General features: G+C 41.1%; 1 protein-coding gene across 1 annotated transcript in view; it reads right to left on the bottom strand.

Annotated features, from left to right (window-relative positions):
• Nucleotides 1-5,072: 5,072 nt before the first annotated feature.
• The window catches only part of LOC147413308 (interleukin-6 receptor subunit beta-like), a 31,571-nt gene continuing 23,486 nt past the window's right edge, over nt 5,073-13,157 (bottom strand). The window contains exons 13-15 of the mRNA XM_086480393.1: nt 12,708-12,804; nt 9,953-10,016; nt 5,073-5,558 (exon numbers count right to left, since the gene is read on the bottom strand). Of these exons, the coding sequence (XP_086336519.1) occupies nt 5,073-5,558; nt 9,953-10,016; nt 12,708-12,804 (647 nt within the window). The remainder of the gene's footprint in view (nt 5,559-9,952; nt 10,017-12,707; nt 12,805-13,157) is intronic.

Raw genomic sequence — 13,157 nt, 5'->3', positions numbered from 1 at the left:
TAGAACTTCAATGTAACTATGTGCTATTGCTTTTTTAGCTATGAGGTACTGACCTGTGCAGTGTTGAGAAACAACAATAGTCTGTGCCTAGGGAAGTAGCTCACCTGTATGAGTATGTTGTATGAGCAGTGGCAATTACAACTGGTTTGACACAGCTAAGATCATTAAAAATTGCAGAAACATAGGTAGCCTCCTTTGCAGAAGGGAGTATATAGCACTTGAATATAACACACACACAAGTCGCAGTGGCCACGTTCATTTCAAGATAGATGTAATCCACCAAAGCCATCCAGATACTGAACTTACAGCCACAGGTGTCAGTCACACCAAAAGGGAATTATTGAACCTTACAGATCCTAATTCTGGTGATATCCAGTAACCGTACACTTGAATGCCGGAATGGTTATTTAATTGCCACTCACAAGAAAGGTGAAGGTTGCTGATACCTGAGTACCTTGGCTTGAACCACTACCAGCAAAGTTCAACAGTAGCAGTTAATGTTTGGGAAAGGTCAGAGAATACCTGTTAGACCTTTATGGTTCTGCTATCAATTTCTGTACTAGCAATCTATCAAAAACTAGCTGCAGCCCACAATTTTTCAGGTAAAATAGCCTATCTACTACTCTCTAGCCTGCCCAGGTTCCAGTGTCTCCCGTAAGAACCTGAACATGTTTTATCACAAGTTCCCTGGCAGTGCTGGCTCTTGCTATGCCTATTATTCCTCAGAATTTTCCTTTGTCCTGCCTTGTGTCTACTGCTTCAACAAGTCCAGACTACTTCCTTGGTCAATTTGTTTCTGTAAAGTTTCTGCCTTGGCTCAGGGAAAGCTTTGTGTGAGGAACTTAAAGCACAGGTCTTACAATGAGCAGCTGAGGGCACTGGGGCTGTTTAGCCTGGAGAAGAGGAGGCTGAGGGGAGACCTTATTGCTCCCTACAGATACCTGAAAGGAGGTTGTAGTGAGGTGGGGGTCAGTTTCTTCTCCCAAGTAACCAGTGATATGACAAGAAGAAATGGCCTCAAGTTGCGCCAGGGGAGGTTGAGATTGGACATTAGGAAAAATTTCTTCACCGAAAGGGTTGTCAAGCATTGGAACAGGCTGCCCAGGGAAGTGGTGGAGTCACTATTGCTGGAGGTGTTCAAAAAAACTTGTAGATGTAGCACCCTGGGACATGGTTTAGTGGTGGACTTGGCAGTGCTAGGTTAACGGTTTGACTTGATGATCTTAAAGGTCTTTTCCAACCTAAACGATTCTATGATTCTGTTCTATGATTCTGTGAAGCACTGAAGGGGTCTCTGAGGATGGTTGATGTGAATGACTGTTTCTAGCATGGCAGGTTGTTTTCAGTTTTATTGATCAAACTGGTGCTTCCGCTATAGAGATAAAATCAATATGGGGATAAGATTCCCTATGGAGATATTCCCCTCCATTGGCATGGAGTGATTTGTCTTAGCAGCAGTCTTCTGTAAACAGTGCTCAGAATTGACTGATTTAAGCTGTCCTGAGTTTTATTACCCATGTTCATACAGATCCCATCAATGCAATACCAGGACACAGCCTTTCAGGCAGTAGACACACAGTGCCATCAAGGGAGAGAGAAAAAGGCAAAGCAAGAGCCTGTGACACAGAGTCAAGAGCTCTGAGACAAGTATATTCTGTAAGTAGAGGGCTTCCATGAAATGCTTCATTATTTTACAATTTTTGTAGCAGTAATGGATTGACTCAGATTGACAGGATGACCAGGACGATGCTGCTCAAGTGCAGATGCCATAAAGATGGCTTTTAAGGTTCTCAAGGTTTTTGTGGGATTTGTAGATATTCTGTAGTTATTATTATTCTATTTGGTAGTTAATGCAAAATGAAAAAAACTCTGGAATATTGTGTTTGCTGCAATCTCCCGTTCCAGGCTGATTAGCTGTTTAGCTTGTCTTTGAATACAAGAACAGCTATCTAGCTACTGCACTGTAGTCTGACCTTAAGGGTAAAAAAAAAAAAAAAAAGTAAAAAAAAAAAGTATCTCCACATCCATACTATATTAAAGTATGCAAGAAAAACACATCTATTCTGGAAACCAGAAAAAATATATATGTAGTAACTTTTCTTTGTACATGTTTCTAGAGGCCATATTAGAGTTTGAATATTATATTCCTTTTTCTGTAAAGATAAAATGCTAAAACGCTGTAATCCTTCAGTATAATACCCCATGATATAAATCACTATGCTTATGTGCCTCCAGGCCTACAGTTGAGTGTCTAAGCTTTTACAATGTCTAAATTCTCCCTAATGCTAACTGTGGTCATCTAGAGCTATGTTGACTGGGAAAAGAAAAAGAAATACTAAAAAATGGTCCTGAGCCTTTGTATTTGCAATTTCACTCTTAACATAGCACATATCAAAGCTAAGAATACTGAAGCTAAGAACACTACTGAAATGACTCGTGAAATATCTTACATGTTTATTAGTAGAGGTAGGCTTCTGCAGTCATTATACATATGTATATGCACACAATTTTTTACGCTGCCTGAAGAGGTCCGGACTCGACCTAGAGGACTAGGTGATTGTTGTAGGTTCCTTCCAGATGAACTAAAAATCCCCATAAAAGAACCAACCGGAAAAAAAAAAAAATCCACGAAACATTCATTGCCCTAATCTGAAGACCTGAGCACTACGTGTCTCCTAGTCCAGTGTCTCTGAATAGGTACATTATTCCACCAAAGCCTCCTTTTTGGCTGGATGAAACTGTTTAGCAAGTGTACTATTCTGTTTCCACATAAAAGGTTCTTTTTTTGCTCTCAAAGGATACATCATGATGGGATGAGTTCGTCATTTATATCTAATCTCCATAGCAGGATTTTTGGTGTATCTCTCGTTCTCCTGAATGTACAATTTACAGCCATTGTACAAGTATCAAGTGTGGTATTGCTCTAGTGAGATCAACTAAGACTCACATATACTGTGAGCTTTATAACTGAAAGTGGAATACATCCATCCCTTCTGTTTGAGGCAAATAGATCCACATGTACTTCTAGGGAAATTTGCTTGGCCAGATAAATGGATTTTCTTTAGCAAGATGTCAGGCAATGGCTAATATCATGGAGTCAATACTCTCCAGGTCAAAAGCCCAAACTTTCAACTTTCATTTATGAAGGCTGCTTCATATACTGAAACTGCTTACATGCCATTGGTTTGATTTTACTTACTTACTTTATATATAACATAATAACATGTATTGGTTTGGCAGGTGCAGAGTAAGAAAAAATTATTTCAATGTTTACAGGGATGAGTAAGTTATTGAAGGTACCGACTGCAACCAGGAAAATAAGTCACTCTGGCCAGAAATGAAAGAATTTTTATAGGTAAGGAGCATGGATATTTCTTATATTTGGGAAATGGATAGATTAGGCTGTGTTCACATGACTGCTTGATAATGATTATATATAATTTGAGGACTTTATTGCCCATTACAGCTTTTAATTTCAGCCCCTCTACTAGATATTGAAAATAGCAACAGCTCTGCTAATAGCAGGATCATTTGTGTTCTCCTAAATTTAGATTAGGCAAAGTCACCTGACTGAAGCTAAAAAAATGAAGAAAGAGATTTAAAAGACTGCTCAAAACTGCTCCTGTTACCCCTCCTTTCAATAAGCAGAGGTAACAAGGGTGAGAGGTAACGGGTACATTGCTTGGTGGCAAAACAATGCATTTTAAGTGCTAAGAAGAAACAATGCAAAACCCACAGTGAAATACAGGTTGGTTCCTTCCAGTCCTAACAGACATAGAGAGATACAAATAAAGAGAGAGTCAATATAAGTAAGGAAAGTGAATAAAACAGGTTTTGTTATGGGGTGTCACTAAATAGTCAAATGGGGGATATGCAATTTGTTTGGGCTTTTTGGTAAGCGTGGGTGTTCTGTAACTCATACTGCCTAATATACACAGAAATATTTGTGTGAATGTGAATCATCTTTCACTTTTAATACGAGAATTTTAAAAGATGTCCGTCTAAGCAGCCTCCAGTGCTTACAGTACAGTTGATCAATTTCTTTCTCCACAAAATTATTTTAATAAAATGCTCCATAAACTAGAGATGACAACAATAAACTGTGTCTTCTACAGTAACTGCAAACCATTAATGCCTAAAGAGTTCATGTGTGAGAAGCTGTTGTAAGCTGGAAAACCAGTTCAGACTCCTTGCACCGTGAAGATACATAATGGAGTCACATAGAGAGCATATTAAGGAAGATCTTTTACCCCCTATATTCCAATGATGACTCCTCTATGCAAGCTTTGGAGGGATGACTAACTGAACTATACATTCAGCTCTTGAAGTCTGTTCAACAGATACTGTCTTTGTATGTAGTGTGAAATCATATCTGCAACCACATCTCGTAAGAGAACATGAATGAATTTCTGCATCTGTTTAGACAAATGTAGGAAGAAATAGCCTTCATTTAATGCAAGTAAAAACTCCAATACTAACAATGATATTTATTATCATCTTCATTTACACAGCACTGTTCATCTATAATGAATAAAGGTGTACAGATCTAAGATTTAAAGCACTTACTAGGGCTTTACATGGATGGATAAGCATCACTTTCTATTCCTAAATTCAAGGCTTTTCACTCTTTTGTTTGACCAGCTTTGACCAACTGGAGAGCTTCTCTGAAGTGCTGGAATTTTTACTGAAGCACTTATCTGATCTGAAAATCAGGTCTTAACCTGGTTGCAGTGATTAGAGAACTCTCCTGATGATGAGAACAACGTTGTGCTTAGAGTGGGAGCCTTGAAACGGCTTCCTGAGTGCACCTAGCAGGAGGTGCCTTACTGGAAGGTTTTTCATACAGTTCCCTGAAAGTTTTGCCTGGGCGAAGACAGTAGGACCTTCCACAGAATGACTGTGGTGAAATAGCTAATCTAATTATATAATCAATCTATTTCAGTAAGGAAGCTTATTGAAGTAGAGACTAACTATTGTCACAAGCTTACTGTCCTATATGGTCCTGAAGACTCCATTCAAGCATCAGAGGTTATAGAACTTGATTTTATGTTATGGAAAATTATGAAGATGCTTCAGTTTGAATTGACTTGTCCCGTCAAAGTTGGTCCAGATGGCAAAAATACTACCTGGCTTTGTTTGAGGTAGTCTTGGGGAGCAAACAAAACCTGATTCTCAGATTGTGCTGGCTTACTGCTTAGTTCCATTTCCAGATGAGGACAAGCAGCTCTTGCAGGCAGCTTCACTGTCAGACTTATCAAGGCTTTCTGGCTGAACTCCATGCTGGTGTAGTCACTCAGGAGTGGTACTGTAATGGAAATTATTCCTTCTTCTTCACTTGTAACTGCTTCTTCAGGGATTTCTTCATGCCTTAGGCTTATGTCTGTGTCCCTGCTAGGTTCTTCTGACTGATGCATGTCACACTTGCTGTCTTCTCCACCATCCATAAAGAGGTCTAGCTTCAAAGGAGCCGTTGACTCGTGCTCTATGACATAAAGGCTGGTGGTATCATTGTCTGACAGAGCCTGAAGCAGCAACCTTGAAACAGGTTTCCAATTAGTCTGCAAGACAAAACAAGGAGAAGGAATAATTTCAGTATCATACTTTTGCAAAGTACAGTTGGCAGTTTACTGAAATAAGTAACAAAAAAAATAAAGCTAGGAGGCAGGCAGCCTGGTCATGCCTGTATAATATGCTAACTAATCCATTTTACCTCATCTTCACTGGTTTCAGAAACATGAATGAAAATACTTATTTCCCTAACTCAGAGGACCACCTTTTCCTCTCCCATAGTATTTAAGCAATGTTTTTCTTGCTTTTATGTGTGCTTGGGACAAAAAGTAGTGGCCATAAAGTGTAGGCTTCATGATGTGCTATTCTGAGACTCACAGCTTTCAAAAAGTTTAACAAATGTGTTGCTATAAAAAGGCAGCATCTTGACATGAACAGCAGCCAAATGAGCTTAAAGGTGCTGCTTGAAACTGCAAGCAGTTTCTTATTCAACTTAATGCCATATTGTGATCTAAGTATACTTTGGGTTACAAGTTTTTGTAAATTCTGGATGATTAAATGGAGAACAGTTTGTAAGAACAAGCATCCTTCTTTTCCACCTAGATTGTTCTGCTGGGTTTACCCATTTTTGCCATAAAATTTCATAAATTATGACCAGGCTGTTATGTTCCCTGGTATAACTATTAGCTCCCCCCCCCCCCCCCCCCCGCCGTTGCTCTAGATTTGTTTAAACTGTTATGGTTCTTTTGCAAGAAATAAATATGTATTGTTTTTACTTTCTTTCTCCTTAAAATTTGTGTTGTGGCTTGGAAATGAGTATGCTATTCCTTGAAATTTCAGCAATCCCACATAAAATATTTCTATTTTTCTCTTGTAATTGGATGAGTAGACACCTCATGGTTAAAGCATGGTCAGCTTTTGCTGACCAAAGACCTGTGTGGTATGTACCTCCATTATCATACTTATTACGAACAGCAACCCAAACTCTACACCAACCAAATCTAAAATAAGCTCTATGTGAACTTCTGTCTGAAAGAGGCAGTAATAGGTAAAGAAGAATAATCTTTGAATAATCTTGTCTAAACATGAAGAACAGGACACTGATGGCGTGGCTGGCTGGCCATGTTCGCCTCCATAGCTCATTTTCCTGGTCTGTATGTGCTGACTGAATTGAGAGTGTCTCCAGTTCCTCCTGCTGCTCTGTACTATGGGATATATCATTCCCTTAGATTGTGATAAAGAATGCTCTGTCTGGATTTAAACTACAAATTCTCTTGCCACCTATCTGGACAACTTAGGTGTTTCTGTCAAGAGTTGCTACATTGCTCAAGTAACCTGATGGGGTTCAGTCTTGAAACAACCTACAAATAGAATAAATATATGGAATCTGTAAGATTTACTCCTTGCCTCTGTTTTACAGTGCTCATTTGGGAAATATCTTTCTCCACATTTCATGAACTGTTCATAATAGATTACTCTAGGCAATGTATCTGGTAACTGCTTTATTGTACTATCTCCTCCCATAGAGCTTTTTCTGCTTTCCCCAAAAACCTTATCTGATATCTGTTATTTCCATTCCTGCCGTGTTACCAACTTTACAGTATTTCTCTACCAGGTTTGGCTAATACAGGCTTCATTTCCTTTTATAGTTGCTTTGCCTCTGCAGGAACAGTTAGATGCACTTAAACAGGTATATTTTTCTTTTAAAGTATTTATGTTGAAGTGTCACTGTGGTTCATGCAACCTATTTGTCCTTTCTATAACATACAGCCTCAGTGTATTCACATGCACTTCACAATGGCAATAACCTATTAGGTTATTTTGCCTAGTAGTTCTTTCTTGCTGAACTTCTTATCCTGCAATTCAATTCCACCTAAGCTTATTACTACATTGAAACTGCTTCAGGTCTTGCGCTCTCTTTAAGGCAGAAATTCCCCAAATACTGAATATACTAGATTCCTTTTTTGCCTTTAGGAGATCTCAATTCAAACAAGTTTTGGCAGATCTCCCACTTTCTAAAGGCATGGGGGAGAAGAAGGAAGAGGATTATGGCATTGAGCACACCCTCAGCAAGTTAGCTGATGACACCAAGCCGTGTGGTGAGGTCAACACACTGGAGGGAAGGGAGGCCATCCAGAGGGACCTGGACAGGCTGGAGAGGTGGGCCTGTGCAAAGCTCATGAAGATCAACGAGGCCAAGTGCAAGGTCCTGCACCTGGGTCATGGCAATCCCAAGCACAGATACAGGCTGGGCGATGAGTGGATCGAGAGCAGCCCTGGGGAGAGGGACTTGGGGGTGCTGGTGGATTAAAAACTGACATGAGCCGGCAGTGCGCGCTCACAGCCCAGAAAGCCAATTGCATCCTGGGCTGCATCAAAAGAAGCGTGGCCAGCAGGTCGAGGGAGGTGATTCTGCCCCTCTAGTCTGCCCTCATGAGACCCCACCAGGAGTGCTGCATCCAGATCTGGAGCCCTCAACACAAGAAAAGACATGGAGCTGCTGGCCAATGTCCAGAGGAGGGACACCAAGATGGTCAGAGGGTTGGAACAACTTTCCTACAAGGACAGGCTGAGACAGTTGGGCCTGTTCAGCCTGGAAAAGAGAAGGCTTGGGGGAGACCTTACAGCGGCCTTCCAGTACCTGAAGGGGGCCTACAGGAAGGCTGGGGAGGGACATTTTACAAGGGCCTGCAGTGATCGGACGAGGGGTAATGGTTGGAAGCTGGGAGAGGGCAGGTTTAGACTAGATACAAGGAAGAAGTTCTTCACCCTGAGGGTGGTGAGACACTGGAACAGGTTGCCTAAGGAAGTTGTGGCTGCCCCCTCCCTGGAAGTGTTCAAGATCAAGTTGGATGGAGCCTTGAGCAACCTGGTCTAGTGGGAGGTGTCCCTGCCATGGCAGAGGAGGTGGAACTAGATGATCTTTGAGGTCCCTTCCAACCCAAACTATTCTATGATTCTATGATTAAATGGAGTTATTTTTACTGGATTGCTCAGTGAGGGACATCTGAATCCCAGCATTGAGAACTGGAAGTTGTCTCGTGCTCTTAAGCAGATCTGTTTCTTTAACTGAACAAAACAGTGCAACTGCAATCTTTTAAACAGCATTGCTTTTGGAACTCTGACTTTGTGCAGCTGTATATTTGTACATCTGATCTTCCCTTGTTCAGCATTATCTGGCTTTGGCAAAATGACTGTCTGATACTACCTGTGAGCTCACCGCCTTATCTACATTTAGGTAGAAGAAAACAAGCAAGGCACTCCTGATCTGGAACATGCGAGTTCATACTTGCTTTGTTGAAGGAAGCAATGCTGATGTTCAGCAAAACTTTTGATTACCAGCAGCCTGCCAGGGTCTTCTGAAATTTCATTCTTGATTATTCTATTCTGTGTCCTAGATTTGGCCAGTGTCTGGCTTGTAGATACCTTCCAGCTTCTGCCTGATTTTGACTAAATAGATAGAAGTCTGCTTTGTTAAAGCTTACAAATTGGCTTGAGAAACTAGATCTACAAGTGCCAAATTAAGTTCGGGTCTGCCATAAATATTAAAGAGATTTAAAAAGGAAAGCAGTACAAGTTCCTCCTCCAAAAGCATAATAGTTGGTGGTCTGAGACTTGGGAGGTAAACTGAGGTGTCCTAGAGAAAGGACTTTTAGTGTCAGGTGCCAGCAAAACTGAAGCAGAAGCTTGTTTAAAAGGGGGCAGGTAAGGAGAGGAAGATGAAATAAGTCTGCTAATAAGCAGAAGTGAATAACATGGTCTCCAGCAGCCGCCTCCTATCAGCTGACTTCTAGGGGCTTCTTAAGTTCTGAAATTCAGGTATCCTCACCAAAGCATATGGGAAAGCCATGGGCAAGATTTGAACATGCTGCTAAACCTTGGTGCTTGTTGACAAGTGGGTGCTCCTCAGCCAGCTACCATCTGACCAGCCTGAGCCTCTGGATTGCTCTGGAGGCAAGTAGAGACTGAGGGGTGAGGCGTGGATTTCAAAACACCATATACATGGCCTCCATCATAAGACTTACATGGAATTAAGCCACGATATGTTACTTCGTACTTTGAGTAACTTGTACGTAATAATAAGTTCCAGTTGATGAAAACTGCCTGGATATAAAAACCAAATTTATCTCTTTAGACTCCATCTCCCTCCATTCTACTTTGCTTTGTTCTTTTAACAAACATACCTTTAAATATGCTCTATAATGTTCTCAAAAAAGTCTGAGAAACTTTATTAAATTAAAAAGTGTATTCAGCCTCTGCCTAAACAACAACCCTCCCCCATCCTATATTTCTAATATTACCCTAGCTTCCCAACTGTTGATATTAGACACTTAATAGTGGAAAAGTGTGAAAAGTGTGGAAAGACTAATATCTAGCATTACTGATTAATCAGTAGGAAAGATCTCCCTTGTGTATTTTTTCACACCACCAGAAGAGTACTTGCCATATCTTGGAGTGCACTGCTGTTTCTTGGACTTGGTACACTGGGCCAGCACGATATTTTCAGCCTGTAAAGATATACTCTAAATTTATTGTCAGGTTAAATGACTGACATTCCCTGTGCATTTAAATTAACTACCATTTGTACATAACGTTTTATTGGTGTTTTCATGACCATCAAAACAGGATGTTCTACAATCACTATTAAGCATAATGCCAATTAAAACCTGAAGACTAAGCTTGGTAGTCTACACTGAGATGTTGACTTAGTGACAATTAGCATCTTTGTTTAAGGACAAAGGCACTGTGATGGTAAAAGCATTCAAAGCTGGTAACGTCGTCTCTTTCTATGCATTCAATCATTGTATACTGCTAATTCACAATCATTTCAACAAAACCTCCATCTTCCTTGAGGACTCTTGGACATGTAGGAGGAAGTTTATTTCAGTAAGTATTTGCTCCTGGACTTCTACTTAGAAGTTTGCTTTCCCTCAAACAGAGAGCAAGCTATTGTTTTTAGCTTCTGTGCAATGACACCAGTGGCCTGGAAGAGGCTCTCCCTGGGACCCACAGCCCAGAGCAGGGAAGACAACATAGCTCCTGCTCTTTCCTGATTGTTTTGAGTTTGGCTCTTTCCAGGACCTATTACATACAGTAACTCACTGTTTCACCTGACGTGAACCTAAACACAGCTTTACTAAAAAGCCACACCAGCTGCTTCTGCTGCAGAGGAAGGGGTTTCTAAGAGCTGTTTGCCAATGGAGCTGTTCAAATGGGTTTCAGCTGGCTGCTTGTCCACAGACCTCTCACCAGAGCCCTTTTTTTTAAAGCTCCTTGCTTGCACCCAGGGGCTCAGAAACAACAAACCTGGCAACAAGTTGCTATGTTCCCCAGACTCCCTGGGCCACTCCCACCATGGGCACCGCCCCAGGCATTGTTCTCCCCGGCCCTTCCTAAGAGGACAGGCTATGATGGTAGCCTCCCCATCACTCCTGCCACCCTGGGATGCTGGTGCCAGCCCCAGGCTGGCAGGGGTCAGCTGTGATTTCCCTGTGGAGGGATGGCAGTGGGGTGGGATTGGAATTTCAAAAGGAATTCCTGCTGAGCTGACTGATCCCATTGGCATCACCCCTGACTGCTCATCACTGGCTCCTGTGGGAAGGGAGGGAGACAATCTCCCAGCATTTTCAAGCTGATCACCTCTGTGTCAGCAGCTGCTCTAAGAACATCACCCCCAGCCCCCCCACCCCCCCCCTCCATGAGCTTTGGGCAATAACTCACCTCCATGGGTAAAAAACCTCAACACAGCTGTGAAAGACTGTGGGATCTTATGTAGCTTATCGCCCTGCCTGAGCATTGGCTTCAATGTTGTCTGGTTTTCAAATCAAATCTAGACTTCATTGGCTTTAAGGTACTTTGTCTCTGTTTAGGCTATGGCTTGAGATGAAGCCCAGGACCATGGAGTTACTGGATTCCCCTGCTGATCCTATGAAGATGGGTGTTTGGCTAGCTGGTGAGTCCTTTTTTTACAAATCAAGCAGGCAATTGGGATGAGGGAATCCTTGGAACCCTTCATCTCGGTTCCAGGTGTTCAATACTACTACTTATTTAACTACTATTTTGTAATGCTACACCGGGCTTCTGTGTACTGTTTATTAGTTTTCCAAAATTCTTTCCTAATTGGCCCAGACAATGGTGATCTTATGTTTAACACAATGAATTTTGCTCTTGTCAAAACTTCTGTGTAGCTCTCAGAAGTTCTTGTCAAAAAGGCTAATCAGATATAAAGCAACTGAAAGTAAAATCTGAAAAGGAAAGTGTACAGGAGACTTAATGTGGAGTGCCGTCTGTTTCCCAACAGCAAGGGCAGGAGCTCAGCCTGATGCCTAAGCCAAAGTGAGCTACGTCATGCCGTACAGCTTTCAAGCCACAGGTTGTACCATCTGTCTGCTCTGTCCTTTAGCAGCTGTGCTTCCAGCTTCTGAGGGTTGTGCTTTGTAAAAAGGAGAAAGAGGGAGGGTGATGTTCTAGGACATCAAAATGGTAATATGAATGGTTGTATGCAACTAGGTTTATCAGAAAACGACTATTAGAACCATTACTATGCAAGCCATTTTTCTTTTAGTGGTAGTGTATCCCCCTAATATTGAACCACAGATTAATTTGAGGGGCGTGTACTTTATTACTGAAGAGAACAATTTCTCCTAAAATAAGAGCACCTCACTCATATCTCACAGGCACCCATGTTACTCTCTCTTCTTTCTACTCATCCATCCATTACTCCTTCTCATATGCTTATGAGCATAATTTATACAGTTAACATTCAAATGTGCTTGCAGGAAACTGCTTAGATGGCGTCATCAATTTGTGTATGCTGCTGGAATTTATTTTTGTATTTCAATAGAGGAGACATGATTATCAGTTAGGAATGAAAGAACAAAATTATCAAATGCATGCTTTTTCCTTATATATAACCTAATATCCACTGTGAGAAATGGTCCTTGCTCTTTTCAATGGTGTTTGAGATAAGAGGTAGTCAGATAACTGTATCAAAAGAATAGATTTTTGACGAACTATTCTAATCACCTTATAGTGGTTTGCAGTTGCTCTCATTGTATAAATGAGTGGGGTGGCTTTTATGTTGTGTGCTTTTTGAGTTGCATTGCTCTTAATGGCAAAAAAAAAGCCCAGCGCTATGAAACTCAGGGTTATGCAAGACAGAAGTGCTACTAACAACTTCAGCCAATATTCCTTCTTACCTTTTAAGCACCAGAGAACAAGTGAGAGGTACAAAAACCAGAACGAACATCATGCTGAAACAAAGGCCAGTCACAAAACCTTCAAATTCTCCTTTATCTGATGGGAAATGGAGAGTTCAAATCAGACTTAAGGTATCACGAATAGAAAGTCTATACTGCCTCCACAAGAGACATTTCAAACAGAAGTCAAGTCAAACTTCACACATTCTGGGATTCCTGTAAATGAAATCTAGTTGAAACAAGGCCTGGGATTTCTGGGGAGTCTGAGGCTTTCAGGCATTTTTAAGATGTCTAGACATATGTGCTGAATTCTTAAATCCACTATCCAAAGATAAACACTTTATAATAAAAGTATTCCTACTTTCCCTACCTGCTATTATGTGAGCTCTAGCTTGTTTAATGGCCAGGACCCTGATGTAGGTCTGACTTCATAAGAAACTATTCAAGAGA

Source organism: Leptosomus discolor, chromosome Z, assembly GCF_034619465.1.
Source record: "Leptosomus discolor isolate bLepDis1 chromosome Z, bLepDis1.hap2, whole genome shotgun sequence".
NCBI lineage: Eukaryota > Metazoa > Chordata > Aves > Leptosomiformes > Leptosomidae > Leptosomus > Leptosomus discolor.
Note: the sequence above shows the minus strand (reverse complement) of the source record. Positions and strands in the feature narration are given on the sequence as shown.